The sequence below is a fragment of the Sylvia atricapilla genome, chromosome 13, assembly GCF_009819655.1.
Source record: "Sylvia atricapilla isolate bSylAtr1 chromosome 13, bSylAtr1.pri, whole genome shotgun sequence".
Lineage (NCBI taxonomy): Eukaryota > Metazoa > Chordata > Aves > Passeriformes > Sylviidae > Sylvia > Sylvia atricapilla.
Genome location: NC_089152.1, coordinates 10,164,215 through 10,177,914, shown reverse-complemented (window position 1 = coordinate 10,177,914; position 13,700 = coordinate 10,164,215). Strand labels below are relative to the sequence as shown.

The 13,700-nt window shown below is 36.9% G+C and overlaps 1 protein-coding gene across 1 annotated transcript in view; it reads left to right on the top strand.

Annotated features, from left to right (window-relative positions):
• TRPM7 (transient receptor potential cation channel subfamily M member 7) overlaps positions 1-13,700 on the top strand; it is a 51,893-nt gene that overhangs the window by 18,328 nt on the left and 19,865 nt on the right. Inside the window, exons 2-15 of the mRNA XM_066328386.1 lie at positions 2,154-2,233; positions 3,676-3,714; positions 4,175-4,373; positions 5,539-5,752; positions 6,280-6,404; positions 7,009-7,180; positions 7,952-8,126; positions 8,878-9,001; positions 9,562-9,634; positions 9,913-10,013; positions 10,865-10,999; positions 11,794-11,847; positions 12,413-12,553; positions 13,032-13,166. Coding sequence (XP_066184483.1) covers positions 2,154-2,233; positions 3,676-3,714; positions 4,175-4,373; positions 5,539-5,752; positions 6,280-6,404; positions 7,009-7,180; positions 7,952-8,126; positions 8,878-9,001; positions 9,562-9,634; positions 9,913-10,013; positions 10,865-10,999; positions 11,794-11,847; positions 12,413-12,553; positions 13,032-13,166 — 1,767 coding nt within the window. The remainder of the gene's footprint in view (positions 1-2,153; positions 2,234-3,675; positions 3,715-4,174; positions 4,374-5,538; positions 5,753-6,279; positions 6,405-7,008; positions 7,181-7,951; positions 8,127-8,877; positions 9,002-9,561; positions 9,635-9,912; positions 10,014-10,864; positions 11,000-11,793; positions 11,848-12,412; positions 12,554-13,031; positions 13,167-13,700) is intronic.

The following is a 13,700-nucleotide window of genomic DNA, read 5'->3' as shown; positions in this document are numbered from 1 at the left end:
TAAAGCTTAATAGTGCTTAAAAAACACCTTAACTAGGATCTAAAAATTTGGACTACTTACTATATGTAGAAACACACCTTTAGTATGATATGTATAAATGTGCATATAGACATGTATCAGGTTTGGTTTTGTAGCAGTGCTAATCATCTGATAAAGGTAGAGAAGAGAGAGAGCTGTTTTGTGCCCAACTCTTGTAAGGTAAAGGTATCCTAGGAAATACTCAGCTCCTTTGTGGTAGATGGTACACTTTCCTTACCAAAGAACTGAGGGGATGCTACTAAAAGATTAGAGATGGATTCTGAGGACAGCAGAGGAAGAGATCTCTTTCACAAGCCTCTTAAGGCTCAGTCACTTTGTTCTGCTTTGAAGGAGAATGAAAACAAAACACAACAAAAAAAAAAAAAACCCAACAAACAAAAAAGAGGGAAAAGGACCATAAATGGAATGGTCTAATAGAATCCTCCATAACACTCTATTTGCATATAATGTTTAATATCCTGTTTTTCCCTTGCTAGACCTTCTTTCTTCTTTGCTACAGCATTCATTCCTGTCTGTAGGGAAAGGAGCTGGGACAGCAGCAAATTATGACCTTGGCTATTTAATTTATGCTAGGTATTTAAAGGATTAGTTCAAATGTAAAATGCACTGTGAAAGTGCTCATTCTGTTGTCTTGCTTTTCCTTCCATGATTCTTCACTGTGGATTGTGCATATTTTCTCCTTCTTTGTGTCTTGAAGTGCCTTTACTCTGCAACTTTTCCTACTCCTTGGATGAGGCTGTTTGCCTTCTTAATGTGAAGACAGAATCTAGAGCAGCAGTTTGTTGCTGTCTTGATAAATTCACCATCAAAGTTCACTAAGGCAAAATATTGGAAAGTGATCATGATGAATAATATAGGAAAAATCTGCTGGGTCTGGGAAATGTTTTGAAAGAAGGTGGGACAGTTCAGGAGCAGTTTTCTGGGGGTCTTTATTAAAATTAGCTGTACATTCTTGCTTGTAATAATATGTCTGTATTATCTTAAACTGATGTTGAAGTTTCAGTGAGTGAAAAATGCGTCCATCTTTGCTTAAACTTCTCTTGTCTAAAAAAATAATTCTTCATTTCTTTATCACTTCTGCAGACCTCTGATTAGACATCTGTGAACAATAGCCATCAGTCTTTTTTCCTCTTCTTGTAAAATAAAACTGTGAAATTTATCAAATTTTTCTAAAGGTGAAATGTAAATATAGTCCATAGCTGTTAGCAATGAAGTAATTTTAATGTAATCTCAGTAAGGATTTAAAGTAATATTGCATAAGATGCAAATTAGCATTCCAAGATTTTTTTTCATGTTTTTAATTTCTGAAAGTCCTGTCTGAATTTTTACCATTGTGTTGCTGAAACACGACATAGGCGTTATGCATTATGATAGTTGGTGGTTGTTTAGCAACTAACTTAAAATTATTATGTAAGTTAATGTTCATGTGGTTGTTTAAAGCAACCAAAATGAAATTGTGTCCAGTGGTTAGAATAGTGAGCATGTAAAGTAGTGAACATCTTAATTTCATGTTTCAGAACATGTTTCAAGTTTAACCTTAGAACACAGTTCAGAGATCCCAGTTAATTTTATTTACTGAAATGAAAAGTTTCTTGATGAACACAGGTTATGAGCTATTTATTGCTAGTTGAAAAGATTGCCAGTGTTGTTGGGAAGGTTCCTTATCCACAATTTCAAGATGAAAATTTTACTTCATTGAAGAGGGAAATAGATGAAATTAGTATTATCTCAGTTTAGTGCAGGTAACTTTTAAAATTTTGACCTGATTTTCTTTCTTAGCAAGATAGGATAACAGTGTATCTTAAAATTGTTTATGGGGGTTTTTTTGAGGGGCACATATTTATTTATGTATTGAAATTCTTGCTATTTGAATATTAGCTTTGAAAAATATTACTTCTGATTTTAAGTGATTTGTATATAAATTACATGATGATTCTGGTTATCTCAACTTTTGGAGAGATGTGTGAGATGCTTTTATAAGGTAATTTGTGGTTTTGTTAGTTTTTTGGAGAGCAAACCCCTCATATTCTAACTCATGTTTTCTTAGAAAGCATTTTTCATTGCAAAGGTATGTGATTTGTATTTTATAATGCTATTAAATTTTTGTTTTTCAGTCCCAGAAATCCTGGATAGAAAATACTTTCACGAAGAGGGAGTGTGTGTATATTATACCAAGTTCAAAAGACCCCCACAGGTAAATGAGAAATGATGCAAGAACTCATTGCTGCTCTTTAATATTTAAAAAGTCAGTATTCTCATGGGAGTTGGACTGGTTTTTTGTATGAAATACTGTCTTGGGTTTGTGCTTCTGTGACTGGACATTGTAGCTCTGTGAATTGGATTTTCTTTTTCTGAAAGTACTTTGGCATTGCAGAAATCTCCCCAAAACGTTCCCCTGTTCCCTTTGCTGCTTACCTCTCCTCCTACTGATGTCTATGATCTGTTTACAGTGAGAAGGGTGTGAAAAAGAAATTTCTGAAGTCAGAAAGTCTCATAGAGATATCCTCTACTGGAATTTAAAAAACACCATTGTAAGTGTAGGGTAAAGTGTGAAAAATCAGCATGACAGAGTAGGCAAAAGGGGTGAAGAATTCATAGAAGAATAAAGAAAACTAAGAATTGGGGTGGGGAAAAAATTTCAAAAAAGAGAGCCTGAAGAAATACTTGCTTCTGGGGAAAATTGATAATGCTAATTGTTCAGATTTCATGTGATGTGTAATGATTATTCATCCTTAAGCTCTTAAAGGAAAACTAGGCTGAAAAATGGGGAAATATGTTTTTAGAGGGGAGGCTGAGGCTAAGAATATTTTGCGTATCTCGCTGCTTTTACGTTATCTTAGATTAGAGGTGTGAAATCAAGTAAGTTAGTGATAACTCTAGTGTGTATCTAGCTGACTTTGACCAAGTGTTACAGGTATAATTTAAGAGTTCCTACAATGGTTGAGTTTGATGTGTATAGTCATGACATTTGTGTCACAGATAAAGTAAAGTTAAATTGAAAATAGATTCAGAATTGCTATTTTTAAGGCAGTTTTGTCTCCCCATAACGTTTACTAGTGTAATTATGGATTTCAGTTAATCTTTTTTTTCTTAAGCTATATATGAGAGCAGCTGAGAAACCTTTTCTTCTGAGTTGGAGGGAAGAAGAATTTCTTTTTCTTAAAAATTTACATCTTAGATATATTTGAGAATCTCAAAAGAGACTTATAAATCTCTTGTTATAGTGGGGCAGGTTACCATTTTTCATTTAAGTACTTTGTTTTTAAACGGAAAAATAACTAAACACTGTAGAATTTTCAAATTATTGTAAATAATTCACCACATTCCTTGAAATCATGTGACATGAGAAGCTTTTAAAATTTATAGCCACAATTGCAGCACATGGAAAATTTGCAAATGCAAACAAAGCAATTAGGAAGCTGTTAAAATTTCCAGAGCATTTAACAAGGAACAGAATGGTCTTCAACACTTGCCCTTTCAGCTTAACCTATTTGTAGATTACAATGGACTTTACAACTTTCCCACCACATTTTGTCCTTCAGTTTCTAAGAATGGCCTGTGGTTGTTGGTGAATTGCTCACTGTTGTGTGTGAATTATGTGAGGAATTTAGTCATAACTTCAAATATTTCTTACAGATGCCTTCCAGGATGTCAGATTTGTCAGCAACTTGTCAGGTAAAAGGCCTTTGTAATTACAATATTTATGAATATTTTCTCATTAAATAAGTCCTTTCATAATAGGGTTTTCAAAAGTTTTGATCAATATTATGAGTGACAAGTCAGTGAAAGGTTAGATATGAAAGAAATATGACTAATGTTTAAAAAACTGTCTGCAATAAGTAGGTCACAGATTTATGAATGTTATATAAATTACTTGGCCTCAAAGAAGCAATTTCTCCTGGCCTCCAGCTTGCTACCTTAGTGAGCTTCAGTATTTTGCATAATAATATGTATTGTAATTGACTGTTGCTGTAAGTATTTATGGCAACAAGGTTGGCTCTGGAAAAGAGGTTTATCTAATGTCTAGAATCTTTGCTTTCTAAATCTGTTCCATTCCTGTTGTAGATAAAGGAGGTTCTTTTGTCTCACAATGGTAGTACTGACCAGGACATTCTTGGTGTCTGTGTGGGTGCAGGTGTTGCTGTGGCCGCTTGGTCAGACAACACGCTTGTTTCACTGCCAGCCTGGCCATGAAATACTCCGATGTGAAGCTGGGTGAGAACTACAATCAGGAAACAGAAGAATGGTCCGTGGAAAAACACACAGAACAGACCTCTACTGATGCTTATGGTGTCATCAACTTTCAAGGTGGCTCTCATTCTTACAGGGCTAAGGCATGTATGATGTTTTGTTGTTCCTTTTTTTTTTTTTTTTTTTTTTTTTCCTTATTCTAACGATGTTGGTGCTGAATGCTTCATTGAACTTCTATAATCGAAGACTGAACATATTAATACCTCTACTGTGGCAAACCAGTGCCCTCTTCTATCCTAGCATTTTTGTTGTGATTTGAATTCTTTCTATTTGTAAAAAGGTTTTTAGGTCTGGTAGAAATTATTTAAAGCTAATGCAGTTTCAGGCTACAGGGAGTTCTTGTAAAGTGACACTCCTGTGGTCAAACCAAAGTGCTTGAGAGAGGGAGCTGTGTTCTTATGCAGCTGGCAGAAGCCCCAAGGACAGTCCAGTGCTCTGGGTCAGATCATCCCTGGGACAGAAGGGCCCTTGGCACGGTTCTTTCATGTTCTTGATAGCAGTGTAGAGGGATTCCTTTGTATTTAGTGTTGCTTAAAATTGCTGTGAACCCTTTTCCAGGTGCACAGAAACTCCAGTCTGCCCACACTCATTTCTTCTTCCTTCTGCAGAGTGCAAGTGAGGTTGCTCAAACCAGTTAAATGGAGTAGTGGGGTTTTTTGTTGTTTAGAACTTTATTCAGAAAGAGTTAAATTTCTGCCTACTGTCCCCTCCTCTATGCAGTAGCTCTTACTGAAGATGTGGTAGTATGGTAGCTGATAACCATCTAGTTAATCTTACACTGTTAAACAGAAGAGTGTTAAAAAGTTGACAGTTTTTAAGTTTTCTGTTAAAAAGTGTAGGTTTCCTTCCCATCAGGAACAGGGAAGGAAAACCAAGCAATTGTCAAACTCTTTGCAGGGGACACAAAAGCCTCTCCAGCAGATGGCACAGCTTTTATAGATACTTCTGAATTTCATCTGATTTAGAAATCATCCAGTGCTTTCATAGAATCATTTTCCAGGTCACTGTGCCAGTAGGCTGGAATACCACGACCTTTCTGTTGTTGTTTCCTTTCCAAAACTTGCTTTCAAAACTGTGTCATCTGGACTACAGAGGATATAAAGGAAGCTTGTTCATTTATTGCATCTGCTGTGTTTTGAGAAACTGAATTACAGTTTCCATAGCCAGGAGTAGGATAATATATCCTGAAATGCATTCTGGTTCTTCTTTTTACACATTTCAACCTTTTAACTGTTCTTGTGCCTGCAGTATGTGCGATTGTCATATGACACTAAGCCTGAAGCTATTCTGCAACTTATGCTTAAAGAATGGCAGATGGAATTGCCAAAGCTTGTTATATCTGTCCATGGGGGCATGCAGAAATTTGAACTTCACCCACGCATCAAACAGTTGCTTGGCAAAGGTCTTATCAAAGCTGCAGTAACCACAGGAGCCTGGATTATAACTGGAGGAGTGAACACAGGTAAGGAACTAGCAAAGAACATGCACAATTAACTGAATTGCAGTTCTACAAGAGCTGAAAGGTTTATTGTATGGATGCATTGCTTCATCCTAAAACAAAGTAAATTTGAATTAATTTGGTCAAATGAAATTAAACTTATGCATTTTGAACATGTGTATTTGAAAGTGGGTTACTGTTTTGTCTGGGAAAGAGAAATAACATATAGAGGGATTGTGTTTGGGGCTTTGGTTTGTTTGATTAGTTGTTTTCTGGATTTTGTGTTTGAAACAAGGAAGAGCTTTGTGTGATTAAATGAAGTACAGTAATGTGCTGGAAACTCTTTAAGTTCCTGCTAGGCTAATACTTGTTTTGTTGAATGACTTTGTAGATGTTGTGCCTTTTCTTTGGTAGTCTGTCAGTAAATTTCCAGATCCTTAAAGGCCTGATTATCTAAATAAAACAACTAAAGTTCCAGTTGCCTAAATACATGTATTCTTAGTAAGATGTGGCATTCAATGCACTGGAATTTTTTTTTTATGCATGAACAGGTGTTGCAAAACATGTTGGTGATGCTCTAAGAGAACACGCTTCCAGATCATCTCGAAAGATTTGCACTATTGGGATTGCTCCGTGGGGAGTGATTGAAAACAGAAACGACCTTGTTGGAAGAGATGTAAGGATGCATTACCTAACTGAAATAATGATTTACCTCATTTACTTTTGACACATCTGCTCAAGCATGTTTTTCCCTTGCTTTGCATCATTGGAATACTTGCTTTACTATGAAGATACACTGACATCTGTGTCTTATGCAAGATCATTACTGTAAACAAGTTGCAAAATGCAAATATGCTACTAGGGGAGCTTGTTCTTAAGTACAATCCTTCCTCTCTTCCCCGCCCTGATACTATTGAATCAAATAACAAAAATGCTAAAGTATTACAGAAAATTCACATTTGGAGAGGATAATAAGTTGAAAATTTTTAATGTGTAGTCTTGAGTACTACTGTTTGCCAGAGAAGTTACAAATTTTCCCCAAATACACCTTTTCAAAGGGTCTTTTCTCTGTTACCATTCAGAACAACATCCGTAGCAATACAATTATCTGCTTCCCTGCACAAAGTGCAGAGCTGCAGCTGTTGGTGTATCCTGATCCAGGGCATGCTTATATGTATCAGTGCTTCTTGTTGAGCCACCAGTTCTTGTGTCTAGTTATGTTTCACAGAAACAAGTGTGAAACTGTGCAAGTAAAGACATTGTTGTGTGCTTACATTTAGGTGGTTGCTCCATATCAGACCTTGTTAAATCCATTAAGTAAACTAAACGTCCTAAATAACCTCCATTCCCATTTCATTCTGGTGGATGATGGAACAGTTGGAAAGTATGGAGCAGAAGTTAAACTGCGAAGAGAACTGGAAAAAACTATTAATTTGCAACGGATCCATGCAAGTAAGTAAGGTGCCTGAGGGCTGTTGAAACAGCTTAATGAAAAAGGTGTCTGCACAAAACATCTGAATGACAAAATAAAAAATTTAAAACTTTCGTTTATAATTCAAGTTTAAAATTCCAAATTTCAGCAGCTGCTTTGGACCCTAGTTATTGTTGATAGATCTGATTTCTCTGGGACCACAGAGGAATAATTTTTTAAATGAAGTTGTCTGTTTACGTTGTATAAACAAATCAGGTCTTGGTGTGTTGTCAGACCTTACTGGTCTGATTAAGTAATGGTTTTGACACTGATCACTTGCAGTTTCATTTTGCAGCTTGGTGATTTCCGAGTTGTGGAGCAACACGTGTATTTTGACCCTTATGGAAATGCCTTTGCAGTATTTCCCATCAGTGGAGGCCTTCCATGTACCTATGCTCAAACTGCATGTGTTGTCACCTTTGAAAACTATTGGGGAAGATAAAAGAAGAGTCCCATAAAGAAAAATTCTTCAGTTTTCTGCATTAGTTCATGAATTTTCTGTGAGGAATCTCTTCTGTTTTGTAGATTGTATTCTTTGGTATTGACCAGCTTGGCAGTGCTTGTGTCCCAGCCTAGAATGTAAAGTGCTTGAAACTGTACATTACCAGTAGTTAGTGTCTGGCAGGCAGCATTTTAATGTTGATTCAATAGAAAGGGCAAACCTGATTTATTAAATACATAAAACTAGTCTTAGCATTCACTGTACACTTACAGGATTGTCTGTGTTTTATTATTTATTTGCCATTTTCCAGGAATTGGCCAAGGTGTGCCTGTGGTGGCACTTGTGTTTGAAGGTGGTCCCAATGTCATCCTCACAGTTCTAGACTTCCTCCAGGAGAGCCCTCCAGTGCCCGTGGTGGTGTGTGAAGGAACTGGCAGAGCTGCAGACATCCTGGCCTATGTCCACAAGCAAACAGAAGAGGGGGGGTGAGTGCCAGCAGTGCCACACTGTCGCATAACCACTGAATGGATTGGGGTGGGAGGGACACAGTGGGTCATCCCAAAGCACACAGCACAGGATGGTTACAGTTCTTGTAACACCCAGATTAATGACAGGATGTACAGATGCATGGCATCTATGTATGCCTATTATCCACAGGTGAGTTCTGAGACCATTTCTTCATGAATTTGTACAAAAGCTTTTTCTATTTAGTGCAGAAAACAGTTGCCTGTTTTGAGTGTAGCTTCAAATAATAAAAGGGATGTGCTTGGGTTCCACAAGACTCGGTGATTTCTAATTAGTTGTCAGGCTTGCATAAATCCTCAAACACACTGGGCCTTTGTTGCAGGGGCTGCCTCAGAACCTCAGGAGGCAGGGATCTAATGTAGCTGTAAACCAAACAGCTTTGTCCAGGTCAAGATCACAAATGGGTCTTACTCAGAGGAGTGACTACTTATTATTTTGTGTCAAAATCTTTTAGTTGAGAATATCTCAGAACTCAGTATGGGAAGGAAAGGGAGAGAGAGTTGAGTTACTTCTAGGAGTCAGTAATATAGGATTGTAGATTAAGTAACCTGTAGTTCTTTCTAAAGGTTACCCAAGGTTTGGCCTCAGCAACAGTAATAAGCTTATAGATAGCAGGACTTTGAATGCACATGTTGGAACTAATTAAACACATTGTTGTTCTTACTGTTCATCTATAACAATTGTTCTCTTGCTTGTTTGTTTCAATCTCAGGAATGTTCCTGAGGGTGCTGAGCCTGAAATCATTTCAACCATCAAAAAGACGTTTAACTTCGGTCAAAGTGAAGCAGTTCATTTGTTTCAGACACTGCTGGAATGCATGAAAAAAAAAGAACTTGTAAGTAGATCTTGCCATAAAACTTTTTGTGCAAGGTGCATGCATTTGTGGATATATGATAGAATTTCTTCTTTTCATTTTTTGGATCTTTTAGTTATGACTACTAATAAAGGTATACTATCACTGTATGCTTAAAGCAAAACCACTTTGTAGAGGTTATGTGTAGCCTGTGTTCAGGGACTGGTGTCTTATTTGGATATCACATTGTGCTGTGTAAGATATAAAATTACCTTATTCAGCTAACTGTGTTAGCTGTCAGGTTAATCTCATAATCTGTAATGGACTGGAGAGGTGAACAGGATACTGTGTTATAGACAGCAGTGAGTTGTAATAATAGCAGGAAAAGAAGTTCAAATTAATTGAAGTTTCCTACTTAGGAAAACAAAACAATGCACATTAAATGTTTAAATTAAGCACAGACAGGCTTCAAATTGCATTGAAGATAATGAAGACATATCTTTTATGTCAGGAATTGAAAAAGATTTAAAAGATTGAAGCCAACCACCTTTGCCTGAAAATAACTTTAAAATATATTTTCCCTACTTTGCTGTTTTGGACAGATTACCGTTTTTCATATTGGGTCAGATGAACATCAGGACATTGATGTTGCAATACTTACAGCATTGTTAAAAGGTAAGACTTAATTTTTTGAGACCATTTGGAACCTCCAGCTATTATTTATAAGTGTTTACATGATGATTATTTATAAAATACTAATAGGAATCGTAAGGTTTAAAACAAATAAGTATCTGTGTTCTCATTGTATAATGCTAATACATGACATAAATGATGACATATACAACATAATTTTGTGTTGGATTGCTTGATGTGGTTTTTCTAGGAAGCAAGAATGTTTACTATCTTGCATTATAATTAATTTTAAATTTTCTTCATTGTGTTTTTTTCTTAAGGCACGAATGCATCTGCATTTGACCAGCTTGTTCTTACACTTGCATGGGACAGAGTTGACATAGCCAAAAATCACGTTTTTGTTTATGGGCAACAATGGCTGGTATGTAATGGTCTGGATTAAGCAGAATGATAATTTCTAATAGAGAGAAGCACTATTTATTATAAAGGGTGAATCTTGACTTTTGTGGAGAGAGACTTTGGAATGCTGACACATTTTTGAGGCAGTAATTTGGGTGTACTGCAATAGCCCATGATGTATTTGAAAATGGTCCAAAACTTTAGAAATGTGCTAACTGTTCTGAATAACTAGGAGAGAAAATACAATACAAAAAGTGGAAGCTGAATTCATGTTAGTCAGATGCTTTTTCTTTGTTACAGTTGCATGGCCCTAAAAGTTCTTAAAAAGCATCTAGTAAAATGCACTATTGGCAGCACTGCAGTGTCTTTTGAGGGAGGGACAAAATGTCTGGGTTTTGTAGTTTGAAAATGAGTTTAAGAACTACCTGGTGGCTCTTGCCTTTTCTCCCTATTACTGTAAAAATAAAGCATGAGCTTATTGAGTGTGCCGTCAGAAGCACATACTGTGTAAGGCTTGTTGATTGCCAAGATGGTTCGTACATCTTTGAAGCAATTTGTGCTTTAGATATTTTATGTCTTTTTTGTTTGTTTGTTTTATCCAATATCAGCCTATGAGAACACCTCAGTTATGTTAAACCAAATGTCTCCTTAGTCCCACTGTCTCAGTAGGCACTACATATGGAACAGTTCAAGTCTTCAGGGTATCCTCTCATCCTGTAATTGTGTGAAATTCAGGGGATATTCGGAACTGAGGGTGACATATTTATAGACTTGTAAGGTTTTTCCAGCCCTGTAAATGAAGGAGGTTGATACACTTAAGTTCACCTTTTTACTGGCACTCTCTAGGCTCTGTCTTTTTCTTCTTTGTTGTAGGTTGGCTCCCTGGAACAGGCTATGCTGGATGCCCTTGTGATGGACAGAGTTGCCTTTGTGAAACTTCTGATTGAAAACGGAGTTAGCATGCACAAATTTCTTACAATTCCCAGGCTGGAGGAACTTTATAACACAGTAAGTAGATGATTGCTTTTTAGCTGCTTTTAGAGCAGTTTTTTAGTTGCTTAGCCTATTGTGTCCTGGCTCGTGTGCAGCAGTCCAGAGGTTGCGGGTGTTGGTAGAGAAGGTTCCTGTGCACGAGGTGTGAGTGGGGAAGTGCCTGCTCTGCACGGCCCCAGCAGCACCAGAATTGCCTGTCAGCAGGGTGTTCATCTGTGTTTGATGGAGGGGATAGACACCAAAGGGAAAATTGCAGCTCTTGTGGACACACACAGTGTGCAAACCACAGTGGGGAAGAGAACGAGAGAAAGTCATATGAGGGAAACTTGTGCCCAGAATCTGAGATCTGTAGGGCTTCATAGGATAGAGTCTGTCTGTAGCAGTTAACATCATAATAGTTCTAGAAAGAGTTTAATTTGTCAACCTGCATAGTTATAATTACTACTTAGAAAAATTTTGTTGCTGTAGGTGTTGATCTAAGAATTCGAAAGTAATTTTGATAACAGACAGAACAAAGACAGAACAAAGAACCTTCCACCAAAAATTAGCTGATGTGAGTAGTACACAAATATGGCTTAGGTTTGTGTTAATAGTCTTGCTATGTGCTTTTGACAAAAAAAGAAAAAACAATGAATTCTTTAGCTAATAAAACTCTGTAGAGAAGCCTCCTTGAGAATTTTATTAATCATATTTATTTATATTTTATTACATTTTTATATTCTAAATTAGTTTTTAAGATTAACCTCTTATCGTGTTGCTGTTGAATGCTAATTTCTCATTCCAAATTTTTCTTCTCTTTTGTCATAAAGAAACAAGGCCCAACTAACCCAACACTCTTTCATCTTGTTCGGGATGTCAAACAGGTACGCTGTCCATGTGAGAATCTGTCAAAGTAGCAGGGTTTTTTTAATTACTTGTATTTGACTATCAATTTGATCTGTAGCTTATTAATTGAATTTTATTTTAAGTATTAAGCTACCTCTGCAGACATTTTGATAGTTTACAATACTTCTGTTGTGTGCTTGGTGCCCTCTTGCCTAAAAGATGTTAAACCCAAAGAGTGTTGTCTTTCATCTTTCTTTTGAATATTTTTCTTCTTGGGGGGGATTGAAAGCTGATGCTCACAGCATGGAGAAATTTTGGGTGTTAAAACAATAGACAAAAAAACCCCAGTGCCTCCCCCACCAATGGAATGAGTATCTATTCTGTTAGAGGAGTTTATGTAGAAAAGAAGGTATAACCTGGTCTTTCTTTAAAAATAATAATGGTTGAGCCATGTAAATGCTTTTTAGGTTTTGTGTTGGAGGGTTTTTTATCATGAAAGGCTTCTTTTTTTAAATTTACTATTTAGAGCTGTGATAAAACATGTAGAAACTCTCTAAGCAAGTTTAATATTATACCTTGAAAAATTCCCTTTTGTACTCCTAGGGAAATCTTCCTCCAGGGTATAAAATCAACCTGATTGATGTGGGACTGGTTATTGAATATCTGATGGGAGGAACCTACAGATGCACCTATACAAGGAAACGCTTTAGAGCGATATACAACAGTCTCAGTGGGAACAATCGGGTATGTGCACGTGGATAACAGCCCGTTGGTCCTCCAGTGAAAAACCCAAACCTCTGTGTTTTGTAGGATGATTGAATCCATGTTGGCTTGTTCTTCTTGTCAACCGACTGGTTCTTTTAAATGCAGTAGTAAGTGTTCTGAGGGGAGCTGAGAACCGTCTTGGGACTGGGGGCAACAGGTTTTGTTCTCCTCAACTTTATTCTAGCATATCCTAATTCCTTCTCTGTGATTCCCTCTTTTCCTACTCATTGAGGAAAAATGAACACCACAGATGCAGATTCACCAGGGCTTGGGATGCAGATATTTAGCTTCTTGTGTGAGCTACACTAATTGACAAGTATAACTGCCCATTTAGTGACTTCTTAAAAATAATGAAAACAAACGAGAAGCTGTGTTAAATATCCAGTGAGAATTCTGATTGTCCTGTTGTGTGAGTTCGTCCATGTGTCAGTAACCAAACCTCTCCTCCTTGTTGCAGAGATCTGGGCGAAATCCTTCAAGTACTACTCCTCAGATGTGTAAAAGCCACGAGTCTTTTGGTAACAGGGCAGACAAGAAAGAAAAAATGCGCCATAATCATTTCATCAAAACAGCACAGCCGTACAAACCAAAGGTAATGGTTGTGAGGGGAGCACCCTGGGGTTTATTTCAAGTAGCTAAGGGTCGGGAGCCTGCTCGAGATCCAAGTGCCACTGGAGGGTGAGTAGAAGCAATTGCATTGACTTTGGTAAAGCTGGACTTTTAACCTTGCTTTTGTCCTAGTTTCTAAACTGCAGCTTTTTTACAGGATTCTGTAAACTTCTCTTTCTGTAGATAGTCTTGTGGATAGGCTTAGTTTGATATGTTAGGGACCAAAAAGCTTATCTTAGACAGAGTTCTAGTAATGAGAGTGGAATTCACATGGCTTGATAGATGGAGCAAGACTTGGCCATGTGTTGCTACAAGCAGTTTCTGTGAGGTTTTTTATTTGTACGTAGGTATATTAGTTATGGCTTCTCTTTGATCTATAATTCAAATTAATTCAGTCTCATAGTTACTAAAATGAATCTTACTCAACTGAAGTTTTTGAACAAAAGTTCCAACTGCTTTTCAAGTCTTCAAAAACTTTCTTCTTTTTTTAAATAATTATTTATAATTTGGTACTGGA